We start from the raw sequence: 21,248 nt of genomic DNA, 5'->3' as shown, positions 1-21,248 counted from the left end.
AAAACAAACAAATGCACACAGTGTATTTGTGTTATAAAAGTAATGGTTGTAATTTTTTTAAGTTGTATTTATTAATACATTTTTTAAAAATTATGATTATTATTGTTGTTAATTAATGTTGTGGAGTCACAGGCTCTTTTTCAGTCAAATGAGAGAAAGTATGGAAACCCCAGTAGATATGTTGCTGTTTCCAGTGTGAATAGTTTTCTTTTGCTAAATGTCTTTGAAATACTAGCCTTTCCAGTAGTTAAGGGAGAATCTTACAATATGTCCCACAGAAATGTTTTTCTCATACACTTTTAAATAATTAATCTTTTTAATTCCAGGTATCTTGTTGAGAAAAGTTTTCACAAAAAAACCTCCAAATTTCCAAGATTCTTATTGTGATCTGCACTAAATATGTGTATATATCTGAAAGAAGCAAAAATGTAGAAATCAGAGGGTCTCTTTTGTGTTAAGTCAATGCTTTATAGTACTAATTGCTTATACTGCATTTAGAAGTGGTATCTTGAATACAAAGAGTGCTAAAAAATATAACTAAGGATTATTTTGGAAAGTGTTAATAAGTACTTAATCCAAACATTTATTTTATCTGCAGAAATTTACTTGAGTGCTTCCTTGATGCTTCAAAACTGGAAGAAGCAAAAGAGTTTTCATCTATTGCAGCAGTCTTTATTAAGGAAAATGTTCCAGATAAATATTCTCAAATATTTTCTTTAATGGTAATGATGAAAAATATTTTAAATTCCCACTAAGACAGGAGCTGTCTCTACATTTCATAAGATCATAGTTATAATTGTTACATAAGATGTTTTCTTCATTTAAATTTTGTTATCTACCAAACAATTCAGTAGGTATGCAGAGATTTTCACTAATTGTACATTTTTGATGCTATAAGCTAAAGAGCTCCTTTCTACTCCTTGTTCTTTTGACACATCATAATATAATGCGGATAACTGTGGCTAACCCTAAAAATTCTGTTTGGGATTAATTACTGTTGTAGAGAAGGTGTTGTAAGGGCAACTTAACCTTACATATGCCACTGAGGGCGTATTTAGTATCTGTTTAGTACTTCTCATGCTGATAAATACTTCAGTGATTCAGCTTGAACCCTTCAAATAATTCTGAAAATTGGAGGATATGACAATAGTTCACATTTCTTGCATGCTCTTAATTTAGGAAATAAGAGGGCAAAGACAAATGTGGCAAAAGCAGAAAAAGGCAAATAAAACTCAGAAGATGTATGCAGGCATATTTTCTTTCATTCTGCTAGACTGTCTGTTGTCTTTTTCTGTCTACCCCCCCAATCACTGCATTCCAAAAGTGTATGTTTACATTACAAATTTCTCTAACATTTGAATTAAGAGAACCAATATGCAGCACTCCAAAGGTGTGATAATAATAAAGCAATCACCCTGGGGCAAGCTTGAAATTGCTTTTGTATTTTGATAAGAATTATTGAGCAGAGCAGAGCCGTTTGACAATGTCCTTAAAGAGAAGAATGAAGTAGTTCTACAACTGTGCTTGGGCTACAGAAGGATGATCCAAGCTATTGAGTGCTTTAGTAGCAGCATACTGGAGTCCTGCAAAACTTACTGTTCCAGTACAGCTTAAGTAATCAGTTTTGATAGGTGTAGCAGTCAGTGTGAGAGTCAAATGATCTGCAACTAGTAATGTGTAACTCTACAGCTAAATTGAAGTAACTGCAGTTTATTGTAATGGCTTAATAATATTTTTTTCCCTGGCTATAATCTATAGGTACATATAAAACTTAATTGTTTCTCTCAGCTGGATGAGATGATTTCAGAATAAGTTCTATCACAAGGTGTTAAAAATGCATTAATTAGGATTCTAACTCAGAAGGTAGTTCCATATTTATATTTCTGCTTATAGTTCTGATCCTGATTTTTGGAAGGTGACTCCTGGGGGTTGATCTTCGTATTATCTATGCAGAACAACATAGATTATCATAGTAGCCTCATTGCCCTTAAAGTCTATGAAAACAATCAACATACCTGTTTTATTTTAGCCCTGTTGAGTGCTGGTCCTTTGCTAATTTAATCAAATAAGAATTAAATTGTTTTTTATAGGTGTATCACAAACTAATGGCTATTTCCCAGGTGGAGAAGGAAATACAAAATTCCATCTGTCTTTCAGTTATTTATAAAATGCAGTTGTTAAAGTTGTAAGTATGAAAATGTATCCTTTCACTTGTACTTTGATGCTGCATGTTGCAGAGGTAGGATCAGGTTCAGGGATCCCATATGCTTGTAGAAAAAATCAACTGCAGTGTTTAATTCCTCAAAAGGAAAATCATAATGACAGTTTGGGTAGTAATAGTCAAGTCTGTCTAAACAGCTTCATCAAAAAAGTGAACTAGCTCTTTGGGAATATAGAGATTAGTGTGTTGTACAGATATTGCCAGGAGAAAGAACATAGGAATCTGAAAGACACTTTAATATCAAATGGACTCCAGTTCCATCCCCAAGCTGTGTACAAGAAAATAAAGATAAAGGGGGGAAATCATCTAAAATACAATGTACAGCTCATGGAGCATAATGCTTTTAAAATTCTTTAAATTTTAAAGGTATGAGAAAATTTGAAAATTAGACTTCATAGAAGAATCTCATGTAATTTTTTTCAGCGTCTCAAGATTTCCCCATTTTAAAAATATTGATTCTTTTCTTACTAGCACTGGATTAATCTATGCTGACATTATGGGAAAGGAGTCTTGCACACCTATTTTTTTTTTTCTTCTGGAATAAAATTTACTGTCTGAAATATTAATTCCTGTACTGAAGTTAGGTTTTATAGATTTTTTTTTCTTGATATTTCAATATCCAGGCAGCCCACTGATACCTTGGAATAAGAGCCATACATTCTGAAGTTAGGAAAGTTATTTCAAGTTTTTAATGCAGTAACATTTGTCACAAAAAATTATGACCCAATTCCTCATATGTTGCAGGCAATGGGACACAAATGTATTTCCAAGAAATGCCACAGCAAGTCTGAATTCCTTATATGTGCTTTTGAAACAATACAATGTACCTTCAGCATCTGTTCTCAATGTGAAGTGAGTTTTATTTGTCATAGTCCCTTGGAAATTGATGAAGAAGCTGATTCTGCTTCCACTGAAGTCTGTCAAAATTCCTGATGACCTTGCAGAGATTGAGCTGTTACTTAGTTGTTTGTGTTGTGTTAACACATAGGTCATCTTTAAAAAGCACAAAATCCTGTTAAGCTTTATGGCAGAACCCAAGATTAAATATCTTTTTTCATACAGCTGTTTGTATAACATGATTTAATATTTTAATAATAATTTCTTTTTGATAAAATGAGATTTTTAGAAGGTCTTAAAATTGACACGTACTTTTCAGACTGTAGTTAATTTTTAACTTTTCCTGGGGCCCTTCCCAACTCTTCAGCATAAGTTTGAAAGACTAAACTGACCACTATTCCAGTAGTTGCATCACAGCTGTTAGATATGGAAGTAATATTACCTTTTTACTTGTTAAGGTAAACACTCTTTGACAATATTCAGATATCTCATCATGTCTTCTGTTCCAGACAGTACACTATGCTCATCTGGTTATTTACAGACATCCAAACAGTTAGAACACAGTGTCCATCTCTATGTCTGTGTTCTTGGTTCCTGGGTAGCAGACTGATGGGTTTAACTGCTTTGTGTGCCAGTTCATTGAATTGTGTTTCCAAAATTTTCTGCAATCTTTCTGCAATCTGAAGCTTCTTACTTCACCATGTCTGTGCTTCATGCATTTCATTCTGTATTTCTTGTCTTCTTCAGGGACTGTTTGTGCAGACTGCATAGAAGTATGCTAATTATTTTCCATAAACAGATTAAGTTTTATATTTTTCATGTAGCCAACTTTGAACTCTTTCTTTTTTCCTTGTTGACGATCAGCATTACTAGTATAATTATAATAACGATATTTATAATAATATTTAACATAATAATAATAATAATAATAATAATAATAATAATAATAATAATAATAATAATAATAATAATTCCTCTAATATTCATATTACTTAAAGGTTTTCAGATGCATTACACAGTTACTTTCAAAGAGTGTTTTTTTAATTCCATGGGAGAGCAATATAAAATTCTCTGAATTTTTTTTTTTTTTTTTTTGTGTTTTTGAAGGATTCCTTTGCTTTTGGAATTAGCTCATTTTTCTCTGAAAGTAAACTGCACTGAGCTTGCCCGTCATTGTATATTTGATTTGAAGAGTGCTCCAATTACTGTAAGTTTTAACTATGTGGGTTTGGGGTTTTTTTACACACACCCCCACACTCCCACACCCCTTTTGTGTTTACATTTAAAAAATAGTAGTAATGATTCTACAGTATTCTGTCCATCTGTGTATTGTTTATATATTCATTGGTATATAATTATTATGATACTTGATCTATTCCTGATGCATGGTCAGAAAGCAGGCTGTGGGTAGACTAGGGTGATTAGCAGTGCAGTTTATTTTGGCAAATAAGTATTAACTGTAAATTTTTGCTATGTTTTTAAAATGTTGCCTGTGCAAGGGTATGATTAGTAGGTAAACTCCAATTTCTATTATAATGATCCCACTTAGAGTTACTCATAAAATTGAACTTATCCTCACAGAATTTTTTTTTAATTCCAGGTGTCTGATTCAGGCACATTATTCTGAACATTTCCTGACAGTCTAAAATCATATACAAATCCATAGCATTCCACTGGAAGATGTGTTTAAATCCCCTAGATCAAAGATTCACAAGGATTTAATCTAAGTATTTGTGTAGACAGTAGTGGGGAATATGTTGTGTGGCAGCAACAGAAAAACTTGGTTTCTACTTCAACATTCTCCATCAGAGTTAATGTGATTTTAAGTGACCGTCTTCTGATTGCTCAGCATCACTTGACAGTGATTTCTTGTTATAGTAGAGTAAGGGAAATCTATGTCAAAATTTCAGTTCCTTGTCTTTTGCCAAGTACTTATAAATTTCTCAATCATAATATGAATTCCATCTCGGTGTGGATTTGTCATTAAGTTTTTCACAATCTCTTTTCTCTTATCCAGTCATGGGAATGTTCATTTACCAAAGGTCATGCTGAGTGATTTGATAATAGCTCATAATGAATTAGGAATGAAGAGGCTGTCTAAATTTCCTTAGTACACCAATTTAACCCAAATACAGCATAACTTAGGTGTTTCTATGATCCATACAATTAATTTATACGATTTAATAGTCAGGTCTTTCCTAAGCTGCTAAAAGTCTAACCTCATTTTTCACTTAAAAGTTCCACTGCCCATCAAGCTGAATCCTTTCTGTCTTGACTAGTGCCTGTTTATTCCAAGCATGTACCTTTTTAATAATGTTAATGAGTAAATGGAAGAGGGCAGATTTAAATCAGATATTGTCAAAATAGTATTGCTTGTGATAGTGGTGAGGCCCTGGCACAGGTTGCCCAGAAATGCTGTGGCTGCTCCATGCCTGGAAGTGTTCAAGGTCAGGATGGGGTTTGGGGCATATTGGCATAGTGGAAGGTGTCCCTGCCCATAGCAGGGTGTTGGAACTGGATGGGGTTTAAGACCCCTTCTGACCCAAACCATTCTGTGATTCTATTATTCTATTAGAACTGAAATCAAATTACAGTATAGGAGGAATCATGTGTACACTGTTTTTCTTGCTGCAAATTCTGGCAATGAACAGCTTAAAAGTTATTTTGCAGCTTCCAGTGAGTAACAAGCGACTGCAGTTCAGACAACAGATCCTGTTCCCTTTGTATCGTTGCAGTTAACTGGCTAGTATGGTGGTATTTCCAGTAGGAAAATACAGTGCTGTGTTACTGTAACTGCATGGGTTTAACAATTATGGTATTTCTTTTTAATTATTAAAATTAGCATTTTGTGTATTAATACTTTGTAGGAGCAAGGGAAACTTCTTGAGATAGAATGTCTGGAATGTGAATATGAAATGAAGAAAGGTGGCACCGAAATTGTGACTTATACCGAAGGAGTTGTTGAGGTACATTCTTTAACTTTGAGAAAAAAGTAAAAGTTTTAATTTGTTGAATGTGGAATATTGCATTTGACTTTGTCTCTTAATTACATTATACTGATAAGAAAGTCTCTTAATCTTCATACTCTTTTAAATTGGACTTCCAAGAAGGAAACAGAGAAAAATAAAACCACAGTTGTGTGTTGCTCCCTGAAGTTTTCTGTCTGACCATAAAGGTTCATAATATATTGCTTTCCAAGAGTAAAGATGGTAGCATTGAGGCATGTTTTCATATTTTTGCCTTTATGGAATCTCTTTTCATGGAATATCTTGGGTTGGAAAGGACCACTAGGGATTATTGAGTCCTTCTCAACTGTGATTGCATGTTATGGTTAATCTAATACAAATTCTTACATCAGAAAAATGTGGATTGTTCCTGATCACACTAGGAGGAAGGATTTTGTTGAATTTCTGTGGTTGGTTGGCTCAGTTGTAATTCAGACCATCAAAGTTAGAAGCCTAAATATAAATATTATCAATGGCGTCAGAGAGATACCTACAATGAGCAGTTTAGACCAGTTGTTAGAGTCGCCTTAAGTTCCTTCAGTAGGAAGTAGGAATATGTTTAATGGAACTTGGTAGTGCAAAGACTTACTCCTATTTAGGACTATTACCATTTTGGAGTTCAGAAATTCCACTCACCTTTTGAAAAAAAACTCTTGGTAATGAATTCTTCATAATATGAAGCACTACTAATACTAAAATGTAAAAGAAGTTATTTAGGCATTTCTAAACTTTAAGTCTATAGTGTATGCAGTTGGAGAGGGATTTTGTTGGATTTTTTTCATATTGGCTTCTAGATTTTCATATTGGCTTCTGGATTTAATAAGAGCCAAGTTTAATTGACAGTATGGCAAATTCCATTCATAGTATTTCCTTTTTTCCTCTTTTGTACTGCATCTGTAGCTGAATGTGAAAAAAAACCCCAAATGGCTAAACCTTCTGAATTCATGAGTATTCACAATTACCAGTTTTTGTTTATCATAAGAATGGGGAGTAGCTGACAGACTTCTGCCAGAAATACGTGATAGCAGCCTGGAGCACCTAAAAGAAATACTTTCCAAAGTTTGCTGACTGAGGGACTGCTTTCTACTGAAAACAGTCCTATTATTAAAATTTGGAGGAACATGTAAGAAATTCCATTTATTAATGCAGTGGTGCTAATTAATTCTTCATGTATGTAGGCTCAGCTGAAATTGATCAAAAATCTTGAATTAATGTTAAGACGTGCAGTTCAGTTGGGAGATCCTGGTGTGATTCAGGTTGTTTGTGCAACCCAGTGGAATCTGTGCTTACCACTACTACAACACAATTTGCATCAACATGTGCGAAAGCCATTGATCTCAGTTGCTGATGTCCTTGAAGAGATTGACAGGTAATTTTCAATGCTGTATAGTTTTTTGAAAGGTCTCAAAGCATCAAACTCATTTAAAACCTCAAGTTCTGTGATATTAAGTGTCTTAGAGAATTTTCCACTATCTTGTAATAAATGCATGTCTGCATGTTACATATATTTCCCTGTTAATCATTTAAATATAGGTTCTTTTCAGGCACAGTCTTACACAGTGTAAGATCTGTAACAAATATTGAAATATTTTAGGAATTTAAAAATACTCTAATTAATCAAAATTATGTGAGAAAATTCCAAAGCTGAAGTGTATATGTTGGACTGTGGTCTAGATTCTTGTGTTAACATTGGTTTTGTTGGTTACAAAAATAAAATTCAAAAGACTTCTGAAAAAACGTCATGGCTTCTATATTATAGGTCAAAAAAGACTCTTGCAAGATACTAAGTATCTTCGGTGATACTTCTTTTTAATTTAAAAACCTCCTGTATTAAGAAAACTTATTTTTAAGGTGCATTCTTCTGTTAGCTATTGTGCTGTATTTAACCTTAAGCACCTAAATATTTTCACATTTTTTGTTAATTTGAGTCTACAAGTAAATATTAGTATTCAGTACTTTGTTAAATTTGGACCTATGCATCGTCAGACTCTTAAGAACAGAGATCAGAACCTTTGCAGTAGAGCGAGTTGCAATTGACACCATCTGCCGTGTGAGCAGGACAGTAGGTGGTTTCTGCTGCATGTGTTGCAGAGGAAAGTGAGGAATCTAGTTTCAGGGTTTTAAAATTTTTTTTTCAGTTATATAAAGAGTGGATATACGCATGCATGAAAGCACTATATTGTATTACTGTACTCTTACTCTGTTTCCATATAGAGAATTCAAGATCAGCATAGACAACTTTGAAATTTGTACTAAATGTTAGTATGGCAATTTTTCTCCAAAAGTCTGCAGGGAGATTTTGAAGAGGTTAGGGTTTGAGGATTTGTCGCATGTATATTCGTAACAATCCAACTGATGTGGTACTGTCTCTAGAGACTGAATAAAGTAATTTGTGTCTATTAATTTGCCTGTCTTAATTTTTGGTTTGATAGCAGCATTAATTGTGGCTACTTTGGTCCACAGGAAAAGGGTGCTACTTGCTCAGTCAGGCTGGCTCTGATGTGGACATAAATTGGTTCTATGGCATGATATTTGATAGGCTTGAAAACCTTTCTTCTCTCTCTTTTTCATAACATTGCTTTAATTTATCTGATTTTTTTGTTTTTCTTCCTGAAAATAATCAGTAGTAGTATGTAGAGGTCTGAACTGTCATGAGCAGCCTCCTGGGGCAGGTGATGGGTAGGGAGCTGGGTGTGCCTGAGACTGGAGAACATGCAGTTTTTGGTGAAGATATGCTGGCTTCATAGAGTGAAGTCAACAACACCTGGATAGAGACCGTACTTAGGGTGAATGTGTATGCCTGAGGTGAGCCACATCTTTAAAAGAGCTGAGCAAATATCGCCAGGGCTAGAGTTTCAGGGGTATTAGCGTCTACTTAAATGTTAGGAGCAGAGAATGAACTTTTGTCACAAGTCCTTATCCAACACATTATAGTTTCTCTGTCAGTTAACTGCTTTTGAAAACCTCTTCACCTGATTTGCACGCCTAAGCAGTACTACTAGGAAAAAGAGTTCTACAGATATGTAAAGACCAGTTAGTCCACAAGATGTGTTGCTTTCATCTGCAGGGTCAGTGAAAGTAATATGCAGTTAAATTTTCTTATTAATTTCAGTTAAAAAGGCATGATAGTGAAAATTAAAGCAATGAGTCAGTTAAGAAGAGAATATCAATTTTAATACTGGAGTCACTTTTAATTACCAAGATTCATCTTTATGTGAGTTCTAGGTCTAAGAATTTTAGTGTGCCTTATTTTAACAGTTTACACTTAAATTTGTAATCCTTAGCATGTTGATTTTGTTGCGTTGTCAAGTTCATATGGAAATAGCTCGTATTGAAGAAGATGAGGATAGACTAGAGGCTGCTCTGGAACATTTGCAAAAAGCTATGCACCTGAACAACAGTGGGCAGTATCAAGAACATCTAAGACTGAGTTTTAACCGCCTTCGTTTGAGTGCTATGCTATATGAGTCACCTGTGCATCTAGAGGACCAGGCGGTAATGCTGATTGAACAGGTAAGCATGGAGAACAAAGTCTGTAGCTGAAATAGGCTGGCTTATTGAAGTCCAGGAGAGGAGAGACAGCTGCTTAGTAGAACTGCATGTTAGCAGAGCCAGCATCAGTTTGTTTTCAGCAAACTGTCTTTGCTTTGTTGCCTTGAAGTGGTTGTGCTGCTTCACAGTCTGAAGATCATAATAAAGGATTTTTTTTCCAATTCTTTCAAAGCTTATTTCTTGGGAAAGGCAGGGAGCCGTTAATTAGCAGAAATATCAGCAAAAAAAGAATAGCAGTTTTCAATAATTAGGATTTCATTGCATGAAACAGTTTTATTTAATGAGAAGCACAGTGTCCAAATTGCTAAACGTCCTTGCTGGCTATGAGATAAATCAATATAATGTGGCTCTCACAAATGCCACTAAATAATATACTCTACAGTCACAATATGGGCACTGTCAAGAGTTACTGCATCTAATTCTGTTGTGCTGCCTTAGCACCTGAACAAAAATCATACTGGTAACTGATTGTTTTCCTGGTTTAAATGCTTTCCATGCAAGCTTACTCAGTTTAAATGTGCTTCAAAAAACCCACACCTCCTCTGACTTTACTTAGTTTTTAGAAGACCAGGATTTTTTTCTATATTATAGCAATTCCTAGCTCCTGCAGACTGGATATGTTGCTGTTGGTTGTGGATCAGTTCTGTTCTGTGTTTGTAAAGGTATAACATAATGTCAGGTTATATGACATAGGAGGAGTATACTGTAAAGATTCATGAGAAGCAGAAACAGCACTTTGTATTAAATTATCTGTGGTGTAATCATGTGAATATCAACAGAAGTTCCACAGTCACTTTCAATGACAGTCATGCTGTAGAATGATGTGTAAGATACCTAAAGATACACAAGTCTATGGTGGGTATTTTTTTGGTAGTTGCAAGTTATATGATGTGTATTCTGTTATGTTTAGTAAATAAGATCTAGTTGGAATATAAAATGGGCCTTATGATGATGAGTTCTTTTCTTTATGTAGGCTAAAAGAGGAAAACAAAAGGATAACATGAAGAAAAAGAGATCACTTCTGGTAAATGCAGGTCTTGCATTAGCTCCTGATGTATTTCAAATAGTCCTTGATAGTGAAAATGAGGCTAAAGGTAAAGTATGTGCATGTGACTAAAAGTTACTTATTTTGCTTTGCACACTCTTAAAGGCTTGACATTGTATCTGGTGGCAACATACGGGGAATATTGCAATACAGATTAAGTGATAGTTCTGCTGAATTCGGTGGCAGACTTCCTGTCATTTTCATTAGGGATAAAAAAGTTGCATGGTGATGCTGGAAAACGTGTTGATTTCCCCTCCAAATTCCTCTGAATCCTACTGTTGTGCTGTATGTAGTTCTATTTTCACTGTGTACAATTCCTGAATGTTTTTAACCAAGGTCATTTTTCAGTGGTGTTTTCAGAAATTTCACACAATAATACCCAGGGTTAATTACACTGGGTATTCTTTCTATATTGTAATTGTTTTTCTCTTCGAAGATCTTGCCTTTGAGAGCTCTAGTTTTGCACAGACATTTAAGTGTGAATTCATTATTTACTTTCTAAAACTTGCAACATAAATGGATACATTCCTTATGCCCCAAACAGAAAAACAAAATCAGTTTGTGATTATACAGCTTCTGGTTGAGGAAGAGTGGACAGGGAACGCACTTTCCAGATTGCTTAAACTGTTTTGTACTATCTTGGCAATAAATCAAGCGTGAGTATGTGACTAATTTTACTAACTTTGAGTAAAACCAATGTGCTCCTGCAGTAGAGATTATGCTGGAGGAAGGGAATGCTACAGAAAGAGTCCTGTTGCCTCCAGAGAAGCCTGTGTGTGCTGTGGAACACCGTGCAGCTCTCTCATGCTGTCTGTTCAGCCAGGCCACAAAGTTCACCTTTCATATCCCTGTTTCAAACTTGGTTAACTAATCACTTACAAGCCAAAGTCATATTTACAGATCAACTATTCCACTCTGTGCAGTCCTTTTAAGAATGTGAAAACTATGTTGCTGGAAAACATTTTCATAGATTATTTAAAGTGATGAAATTTATTGTATTTGTGAAATGAAGAGAATTAAAATCAGGGACGTCTCCTTGCTCCTTGACAACTGTAAAATTACTTTTGAGGTTCCTCTGAGAATAAATCTGAGTACACATTAGCCTTCCAGGCTGAGTCTTTAAAATGAGTGAGATTATTACAACATTGAAGCTATTACAAGACTTCTTTTAACATAATATTTATAAAATTTTGTTCTGAAAAATTTCAGTTGTTTCTTAGGCTGTCATCCAAGCAGTGAGTTTTTCCTTTTTCTATGACTTAAGTTGCCACAAGCTTACACATGTGCATTGAAGGAGTAAGAAAATACATATGCAAATTTATTATATTAAATGTACATAGGACAGAACATCAGATTTATATGGTTATTTTTTCTTTTCAGTTGCATAAAAAACCCCTTTGTTTTCAGAATGAGTGTGTACTTTACATATTACATGGTTCAGTTGCTACTGAATGAACCTAACTAGAGCATACAGGAAAAATTCAAAATAGATGTTGGTAGAGTACATGATTTTATGTTGGTTGATTGGTTTGTGGAAAGCTTGAAGAAATGAGAAAAGGGATGGATTTTGAGTGTTTCAGCAAAGAGTTATGGATCTAATTCCTTGCCATTCTTGTGGATTTTAAAATGTCTAATATATAAAAAACTACCAGTAATTTTTATTTCTTTACAAAGTTTTCTCAGGTAAAAGTAATAGTCAAATAAGCTACCTCTGTGCAAAAGCCCAGCATCATACTAAAAGTGTGAAGAAAGTTGATGAACATTTGAAACACTTAAAAAATGGAAATTGCAGAGAAAGGTAAATTGCTACAGACCAGAAGTGTCTCTTTCATCTTTTGCAGAAGTCTTTAAGAGGAAAGGTTCTGTCTCAGAGGTTTTTAGTGGATGGTACCTTGTAGGAGGTTGAATATTTCAGCCTCTGGCAACATGTTGAAGTGTGCATATAATTTCTTGTTCGGAAAGCTCTGTTACATTTCCATGCTATGCAGAATTTTTTTCTTTCCCTGTTTCTAATCTGCTCTCTCACATGCACATTTAAACTCAGTGGTTCTATTGAAATGAGCCCAACATATACAGAGGGATGCATGGTTTAAGGCTTGTGCTTGATGAAGAATTGGTACTTACAAGTGTCTTTAAGTCCTTGTACCTAAGAAGTACATCATGTGCTACAACTTTTTTGGTAAAAAACCAAAGTAGTTCATTCTGAAAGTCAGAAAGATTAATCTGTAGAAAAATGACAGGTTTCATTTTGGCTATTTATATATCATTTTGTCATTCTTTAGTTAAAAGGATGTGTCCACCTTTTTGCTGCACTAAAAATTCCTGTGCTAAAATTTAAAGGCAGTTGTTTTCTAAAATATTCTAAATCCAAGCTAGTTTTCAAGACTTATTTTTAAATTCTCAACATGAGTTTTGAAATATTTAGTTTACTTTATGAGATAGAAAATGAGGGTTGTCACACATGTTTTGAAATTTTAATAGAATTACTATCCAAGAGAAGAATTCTGTCTCTTGGTATGCTGAAGAGATTATTTTTAATAGATAAAATAATAGTGTTACCTTTGTTACTGACAAGAAGTCTTCCATTTATTAATTTTGATGAGATGTAATTTTTTTTCCTGATAGTCATCTTTATTGACATGATTATTTTTGTCAGTCTTGAACTGTGGAACCTAATCCTGCTTATTAACTAATTTTATTTATGCTTTTTCTTTGGTAGAATTATACTTTGGGCAGATTTGGCAAAAGTTGCATGTAAACAGGAAGTGTGGGATGTCTGTCGGGCAGCATGTAGATTTTGCCTCTTGTATGATGATATTTTGTTTAGGGAGGCAACAAAGCATAAAGAAAGTAAGTGACAAATCATTTTCAATGTTGTAAGGAACTTTTTAATCATTTATTTAAGTTACTAAAAGGAGACAGACAATATTGTTTTATTTCCTCCCATTCCCAAAGTTCCCTGAGTTTCTTTTCTGGCACTGCATGTTGGCAAACATGGAATATTCTTTCTACTTCCAAATCTAGAAATCATTCATTATGTTTTTTTGTAGAAGCTGTACTCTGCTGTCAGAAGTGTTTCACCAGTGCTGTAGAGAAGTACTTCTATGAAGTACCTCTGCCTGTCTTAAGAACACAGGCACATTTCCTCATGGCCATCTAGGTCCATATCATTCATGTCTGATGGAGCTGTAGAAAAATGGGTTGTAAGTCACTTTGTATGAGGCTCACGTGTTAACATTTTTTACCCTTTAATCCCCTCTTAGTGAGTGGTTCCTCTGAGGTATCCAACATTGTACCTTGTTCCTTGAGGGTCTGCTGGAAACCTAGCACACCTTAAGAGTTTTTAACTTGGGGAAAAGCACTTTCAAATCACTCTCTGCTTACTGGCTTTTAAAGTTGGCTTTGTCAGGGAATTCGTAAAACTCACATTTAAGAATAGTTGAAATGGTTTTTCATTTCACTAGCCAAAGTTAATTGAACCTATTCCATATTTTTTCCAAAGTCCACTTAAAATACCACATCAGTTTGCTGGTTTTCTTTCACAAGTTTTGCATCTTCAGACTAGCCATGTTTAGTCTTTTGTCTTATTTCCAAACAAAATATGGGAAAAATAAGTACACTTACCAGAAACTGAAGGCAACCAGGCACCAAAAGCGTTATGAATAGAAACTGGTGTGTTCTTACAAACTTTGTGTTTATATTAAAACAATCTCAGTCCTTTCTCTTCATTATTAATCTAAATTTCCAACTAATTTTCCAATGTGTGCATTACCAGAAAGTCAACCCAGTCCATGATTCAAATGCACAGACTTTAGCCTCTGCATAATCCAGTTCTATGCTCCACTTCCATTTATGCAATGAAATTGAACTAGAGGCCATGGAGTGTATTCACACTGAAATTACAGTATGTATACTATGACTGGAGCAAGTTATTTGCTGCAAATATTGAGGAATATAAATAACTTGAAATACAGAAAAATCACAGCTAACAAATGACTCAACACTGCTTGAGAACAGGTTTTGAGTGCAATGAATGGCAAAAACGAAAAAGTTAGTTACTTGAAATAACTAAAAATCTTTTCTTGCTAACCATTCCTTGTGAATTTAAGAATATGTAGGGATTTGTAAATTGAAGATGATGATGGAAATAATAATGGGTTTATTTATTTTTAGCACAGAAGAACAAAGCTAGTGCAACTGTGATGATTGATGGTCAACATGGCAGCTCATCAGGAAAATCATTGCTGCCTGCTAAATCCTTTTCTTTTGAAGCAGATTTACTCAGAATACTAGCAGAAATAAGATTTATTAATGCAGAGGTAAATAAATTACATAACTGTCATTCATATTTGTTTAGTTTTGTTTTATATACAAATCTTGAAGCACCAGAATTTTGAGTTTAGTTATTTTCTATCTCCATAGGAAGTGAAGGAAGAAGTGGTTTCATAAAGCAACCTTATCAAAATGCTGTGTGAAAGTATCTCTAGCTATAGTTTTACTGCAGGTGTCAATAACACTTCTTTACAAGAGATTCTGCTGTAAATTTTTGACATCTGACGTTACATTTCTGGATCCATGAACTTCCAGCATGATTGAAAAACTTACATATATAAATTATGGGTTTTTCTTCATGTAATTATTTAGTAAAATTAGCTGTAGACAATTCTAAGCTTATGAAGTACTGAGCGTTGTATTTAATATACTTGTATGTGCCTGTACAGCATTTGAAAAAACATTTTGGTTTTTTTTTAATTTTTGAAGAGGTAACAGCACTAATATGAAGTAATAATCTGTTTTTACAATGATAGCCTGGGTAGAGAATTTATTTCTCTGTGTCTTTTCAGGCAACTGTTCATTTATTAAGATTGCAGGGAGTCAAACTGAATGATCATGCTTTACCTCCAGAAGCTACAAACCAGTGTCATCCAGGATATGTTTCATATCTTCCTGACAGTGATCCAGAATGGAAAATATACAGGTACTTTTTTGTAATACATATCAAGACCAAGGAACTTGTAACAGATCATTATTATATGACACCAATGATAACTACAAAAACTGTTTCTCCTTAGTAAAATTGTCACCAGATTCTTCATTTTTGTGGGTAGTCATGGGAAATGGGAAGATCATCTAAAAAATAGTTTGAGATATTTTTTCTTAGGTTTCCTTTCATTCTGGAGTGTGGATTTTATTTTTCATTTAACATTTATTTCTCTGAAACTAGAAGCTAGTGTTCCAAGCTTAAAAATAATTAAATAGTTGTACATTGACACTTAGATAATTAAATTCTGTATTTAAATATATGTTTTCTTAAATCAAAAAGCTCTTTTTGTCTTGCTTTATAGCTCCTATACATATAATGATTTCATAGTACTGAATGCATATGATGAATTATTCCAGTTTGTGAATCCAGTGTGCACCATCCAATCAACTGAAATGAATTTGGGAGAGTAGAATATAGCAAGCACTGTTTTTTACTGGTCTGACGATTATTTCTTGCAAAGAAGAAGGAGGAGGAGAGAGATTTCTGAAGATGATGCTTAGACTCTCTGCTGGTCACATTCACAGTAATATCAGCCTTATTGTTACAGTGGTCATGTCCTGAGAGATCAGGATGGCAAAGTTGTGTCCCTAGGTCTGTTCATGAAATCTGAAAATTAAGTAAAGTTTCTCACACTGTCTGCTTGCAAATGTTCAGTAGAATGGGAAAATTTATAACTGATCAGAGCCAAGGGGCAAAGAAGATGAGAACTCTGTTCCAAAATTTGCTATTAGCTATTTTTGAGTTTACCTAATTAGATTAAAACCCATAGGAAGAAAAGGACTTTGGTCTGGTACTGTGTCCTGTACCATTGTTGACATAGTAATACCCATTGTCAGTTCGTGCTTTTGAATCTATGACTTTGGAACCATGGAAGTTCTATATGACCATTCAGGACTGTATTTTTAGTATTGTTTTTTCAAAGTAATAGCACATTTTGATAATTAAAAAAGAAAATAAGTTTATTGAAAGTTATTGCATTGACTGGGAAGAAAATGTTATTCTATTTAAAACTATTACAGCATTTCAAAACACCTGGAAATGTCTTTGAGTGCAACAACACATGCAGTTTTGAGTAAAAAAGACGTGTCCTTAACTCTCAGATGGCATGCCTCTCTCATATCTATGTTCAAGTAGAGACAACATGGTTATTTGATTTCTAGCACTGATGGGTGGATTCACACACGCATTTAAAAAACCTGAACATGTGGATGAAACATGAACCATAGACACTGTTTTTTAAGCTAATAGCATTTGAATGTGAGAGACTACTCATTTTATGTTGATATTACTTCCTTTTCTGAACCTCTTCTCATTGAAGTAAAATATAAATCAGTGGATGAGAACTTAATAAATGCAACTGAAAAGTAATTAAATTTTTGTTCTTGTTGGTAGTACTGCATATTTAACCTTACAATAGAATTCCTTGTAGTGTGGAAGCTTTGGAATAACAGCTTCTTTATACTAATTTTATAGTTTATGGATAGACAACTTATCTCAGTATGCTATGGAGAACTTCAAGCGTGCAGCTGAAATAGGAGAAGAATTGAATGAAGCCTGGATTGTTCACAATGCTGTGGTGTATATCTTAAATTATAACAGACATGTGATTTCTTCAGGAAGACAGAGGGACATTATTGAGTATCTGCAGACTCTTCTTCGAGCCATCAAGACTGTTGGGTACAACGGGTAAATTGAGATGTTTGGATATGAACATACTCTTTTTTCTAGAACACAGAAAATATTATTGCAAACATCAAAAGTCACTTTATGCTGTGAAATATTTATTGCTGGCTTTCGCTGGCAGTGAAGGAGTCTTGGTATATATAGAGTAGCTCAGGAGATAAATTATGAAAATTAAGTGTTAATCCTTCCTGTTTGTTCTTTGCTACTATACACTGTAAGCCATGCTAACTTCTGGCTAATAAATATTACTTTCTCTTCAGTGTGGAATAGCAACATGTGCATGCAAAATAGCATTTTGTTAAGTTAGTCAGAAAATTGGGAAAATTCTCTGAGGCTCTGAATTTGCACAACAGCTCGACATGCATTTGCCTGCTGTCAGTTCTCTGATCTTGAATTATTTTGTAAAGATACTTCATTGCAAATAATTCTAACCAGTGTAAGCTGGTTACTACTGGTTCTGAAATATGAGAAAATAGAAAACAAAAGAAATAAAGAGACTGTGCTCAATAGTAGACCATGAAAATGGGAAAATGGATTCCACAGTGGTTTAGAGAAATCCTGTTCTGCAGTAATTGCAATGGGAGAATGATCAACAATTGTGGAGTAGATACTCTAGTCAAAGTCTGACTACAGGACAAATTCCTAGATATTTTGGAACTTTGTTGGGAGTGACCTCACGACTAGGTAGAGTAACGACCAGCAGCAAAGAAGTCTCTTTTAACAGTACTGGGGAATAAAATTTAAATTTCTGTTTGTGCAGAGATGAAGACTGGTAATACCTGCTTATTTATTTTGATACTTACATCAATATGTACTAGCAATAATCTCTTAGATATAACTAGGTTCATATTTTCTGAAAAAAAAACCCAAAACACCAAGACCCAAAAACTCAAAAATTTCAGCTTGGCACTGGATTGGCACGAAAACCATAAAAAATGTGAAGAGCTTGGTTTAGGATACTTTTTTAGAAAAAAGTTGCTCTTTTCATATGAGAAAAATTTATGTTAACTGAAAATTGATTCTGGGTTTTGTAGTTCTAATCATTGAACTGCTTTACCAACAGGCAGTTTTTTTGGGTAATATCCATAATTTTGCTTTCTATGAAAAAACTAGATTTTCAAGTAATGCTTACTTCTTGAAATCAATAGCTTTATTTCTGCCTTTTTATTTTGATCTGATGCAGTATGCAATGCTGATTTTTGTTTTCTTGTACAGAAGTACTGAAATTTTACTGATGTTATGTAATGCTTTGGCTCGAGGCCTAATTATTTCTTGGATTCCGAAGCCAAAACCTGCTGAGAAGATAGAAGATGCAGCAGTAGAAAGTAGCAGAAAAGCTGCAGCAAAGAAACAGGAAAAAGAAAATATAATCCAGTCTTCTTCAGTAGATCCTAGTGGATTTCCTGATATCAAAGCTGCCTTAGAGGTGCAAACCCCTGATTTTTTGTAGTCCCTTTCATTCTGTTGTCATGTATTACAGCAGAATGAATTCCTATAAATTCAAGAGTAGAAGTTCTTTTTTAAAAAAGCTACCTTCTTTTACAGTTTCTGTCACCACAAATCCTCCCCAAATGCACATTGGAGCTCTTTACCAACTTGGGGTTGAGGACTCTAACTTCTGTTTGCCTTGGGTTGGCTTAAAGCAGATGTTAGGCTTAGAGATGCATGTGCAGTAACTAAAAATAACTAATGGATAGCATGTTCCATACAAGAAACTTTCCACATCCTCCTGTATTTCACTTTTTTTTTTCTCTTTTTGGTGTTTAGATTTGTGAATTTGCCCTAAATGCAATGACTCGAACCATACCTAATGAAAAAGTCTCTCTGGCTGCACAACAACAGATCATTGCTACCTGGGTGAAAGCAAAGCAATTAAATCAGCAGCAGATCAGACATCAGCTTGGGACTCGGGGGGAGGTATGATTTCTGTGAAATCCTGCCTCATGTTGAAACTTTACAAAGAAAAGTTAAATTCATAAACTCATATAATAATGATTGAAATTATCAAGGTACATTTTCTTCTATATATTTGAACATAATGTAAAAATAAATTTTGTCTGTAGCTCCTTACAGAACACAGCAAATTTTTCACATTGGGTATAGCAGTGAGTCTACATTTCTTAACTTTTCCTTGTGCTATTAGCTGCCATGGTGATATTTGTCATATGACGACTGTTGAGCAAAATTGATTTTGAATTGACAAATGTAAAATAATAAAATGGCTGTGTTAAAAGTGTTAAGAAAAATCAGCTATATTAATGTCAACATTTACTATGGCCACTTTATATATATACATTATAGACCTAGTAAGCTGGAAAGAAATATTTAATTCTTATATTTTTATTTTACAGTGTCTATAAAACTGGAAACCCTCAGTGACATATGAAATTTGCCTTCATTGTATTGTTGATGTGGGCTTTCAGAGTTCACAGTGTTAATTAAAAATATATAAATACAAAAAACCAACCACTTTAAGGACACAGTAGAGAGCAGGGAATTACTTAGAGCGAACTGAGGTTTTCAAACAACATTATTATGATTATTATTATTATCATCATCATCATCATCATCTCAATTAATGTCCTTAATTATATTAACCTGCAAAAAAAAAATCTCTGACACTGATTTTTTTTTTTTACATTTCTGCTTAGAATAATGATGGAGTACAGAATCCTCTGGCAAGAATTCTTATTGGTCTGGAAATGTATTCATGTAGTGGCTTGGGTCTCATGGATTTCACTGTTCCCAGCTTATCTCAGGTATTTAGGGTTTATTTTATAAGCTCTTGAGTTTTAAGAAATTGTGTACTATGAATTTGATTTCAAATCCAGTTTAAATGGATTTTAAATAATTTTCTTTAACCAAGAGATTAAATATTTATGATAGGAAGGAGATTTTTGTGACAGAATAATTTCATTTATCCAAAGATCAGATACCATTAGAATATAAATATTCAGTTTATGCTTTTGTTGCTCTAGCAGATAGTTTCAGTAACCATCAAATGAGCATAACAGGTTCACGTGAATTCTGTACAGAACCATACTTCTAACCTTTCATTTTTCTTCTGTAGAAAACTTAAGCTTTAAGTTGTTTAGGTTAGAAGAGCCCTCCGAGATCACAGAGTCCAGCAGTTGCCCCCAGAGCTGCCAAAGTCACCGAGTGCCACATCCACACAACTTTTAAATTCATCCAGGGATGGGAACTCCCTTTCAGTGAAGGAATTTTCCCAGTATCCAACCTAAACCTCCCCTGGTGCGACTTGAGGCTGTTTCCTCTTGTCCTGTCACTTGTTACCTGGGAAAAGACACTGACCCCTCCCTGCTCCAGCCTCTTCAGGTAGTTATAGGGAGGTTTGGGTTTGTATTAGAAGCATTCAACATTTCAACAGAAAACTTCACATTAGAGTGAATTTTCTTTTGACAGTTGCAAGGTAGAGCACAACTACACTTGGTCACTATTGATTGACTGTGTAAAATAAAATGAGCAGGTTGGTAGGACAACCACAAACTGTTACTGACAACTAAGAACTGGGTCCTTATGAATAAATAGGTATCTAATTCTAGTTGGTGTACAGATTTATGTCAAATATTATGAGTTAACTTTAGCTATCGCTTCACTGGCGTAGTTTTGTATAGCAGTGTTGTCGTATCTTCATTTGGACCAATTAATTAATAATTACCATTATCCTAAAAAGGAGGGCTTTTGACATGTACAAAAGAAATGAAAACATTTAGATCCTATAATGAAATGATATATGAAACTATCTGTAACTATATACCTATCTACATGTACGTATGTATGTTTAGGTTGGAAAAGACCTCCAAGATTGTGGAGCCCAAGTTCTCCCGAGCTGCCTCATAA

The 21,248-nt window shown here is 34.3% G+C and overlaps 1 protein-coding gene across 1 annotated transcript in view; it reads left to right on the top strand.

Annotated features, from left to right (window-relative positions):
- CFAP46 (cilia and flagella associated protein 46) overlaps positions 1 to 21,248 on the top strand; it is a 70,697-nt gene that overhangs the window by 6,014 nt on the left and 43,435 nt on the right. Inside the window, exons 6-21 of the mRNA XM_084210185.1 lie at positions 599 to 722; positions 2,091 to 2,185; positions 2,966 to 3,073; positions 4,166 to 4,265; positions 5,926 to 6,024; positions 7,242 to 7,432; positions 9,348 to 9,576; positions 10,589 to 10,709; positions 12,335 to 12,458; positions 13,380 to 13,510; positions 14,834 to 14,979; positions 15,505 to 15,638; positions 17,178 to 17,390; positions 18,603 to 18,813; positions 19,155 to 19,304; positions 20,039 to 20,146. Coding sequence (XP_084066311.1) covers positions 599 to 722; positions 2,091 to 2,185; positions 2,966 to 3,073; positions 4,166 to 4,265; positions 5,926 to 6,024; positions 7,242 to 7,432; positions 9,348 to 9,576; positions 10,589 to 10,709; positions 12,335 to 12,458; positions 13,380 to 13,510; positions 14,834 to 14,979; positions 15,505 to 15,638; positions 17,178 to 17,390; positions 18,603 to 18,813; positions 19,155 to 19,304; positions 20,039 to 20,146 — 2,284 coding nt within the window. The remainder of the gene's footprint in view (positions 1 to 598; positions 723 to 2,090; positions 2,186 to 2,965; positions 3,074 to 4,165; positions 4,266 to 5,925; positions 6,025 to 7,241; positions 7,433 to 9,347; positions 9,577 to 10,588; positions 10,710 to 12,334; positions 12,459 to 13,379; positions 13,511 to 14,833; positions 14,980 to 15,504; positions 15,639 to 17,177; positions 17,391 to 18,602; positions 18,814 to 19,154; positions 19,305 to 20,038; positions 20,147 to 21,248) is intronic.

Source organism: Fringilla coelebs (assembly GCF_963513975.1).
Source record: "Fringilla coelebs genome assembly, chromosome: 8".
Classification (NCBI taxonomy): Eukaryota; Metazoa; Chordata; class Aves; order Passeriformes; family Fringillidae; genus Fringilla; species Fringilla coelebs.
This window is presented reverse-complemented; position numbering and strand designations above follow the sequence as displayed.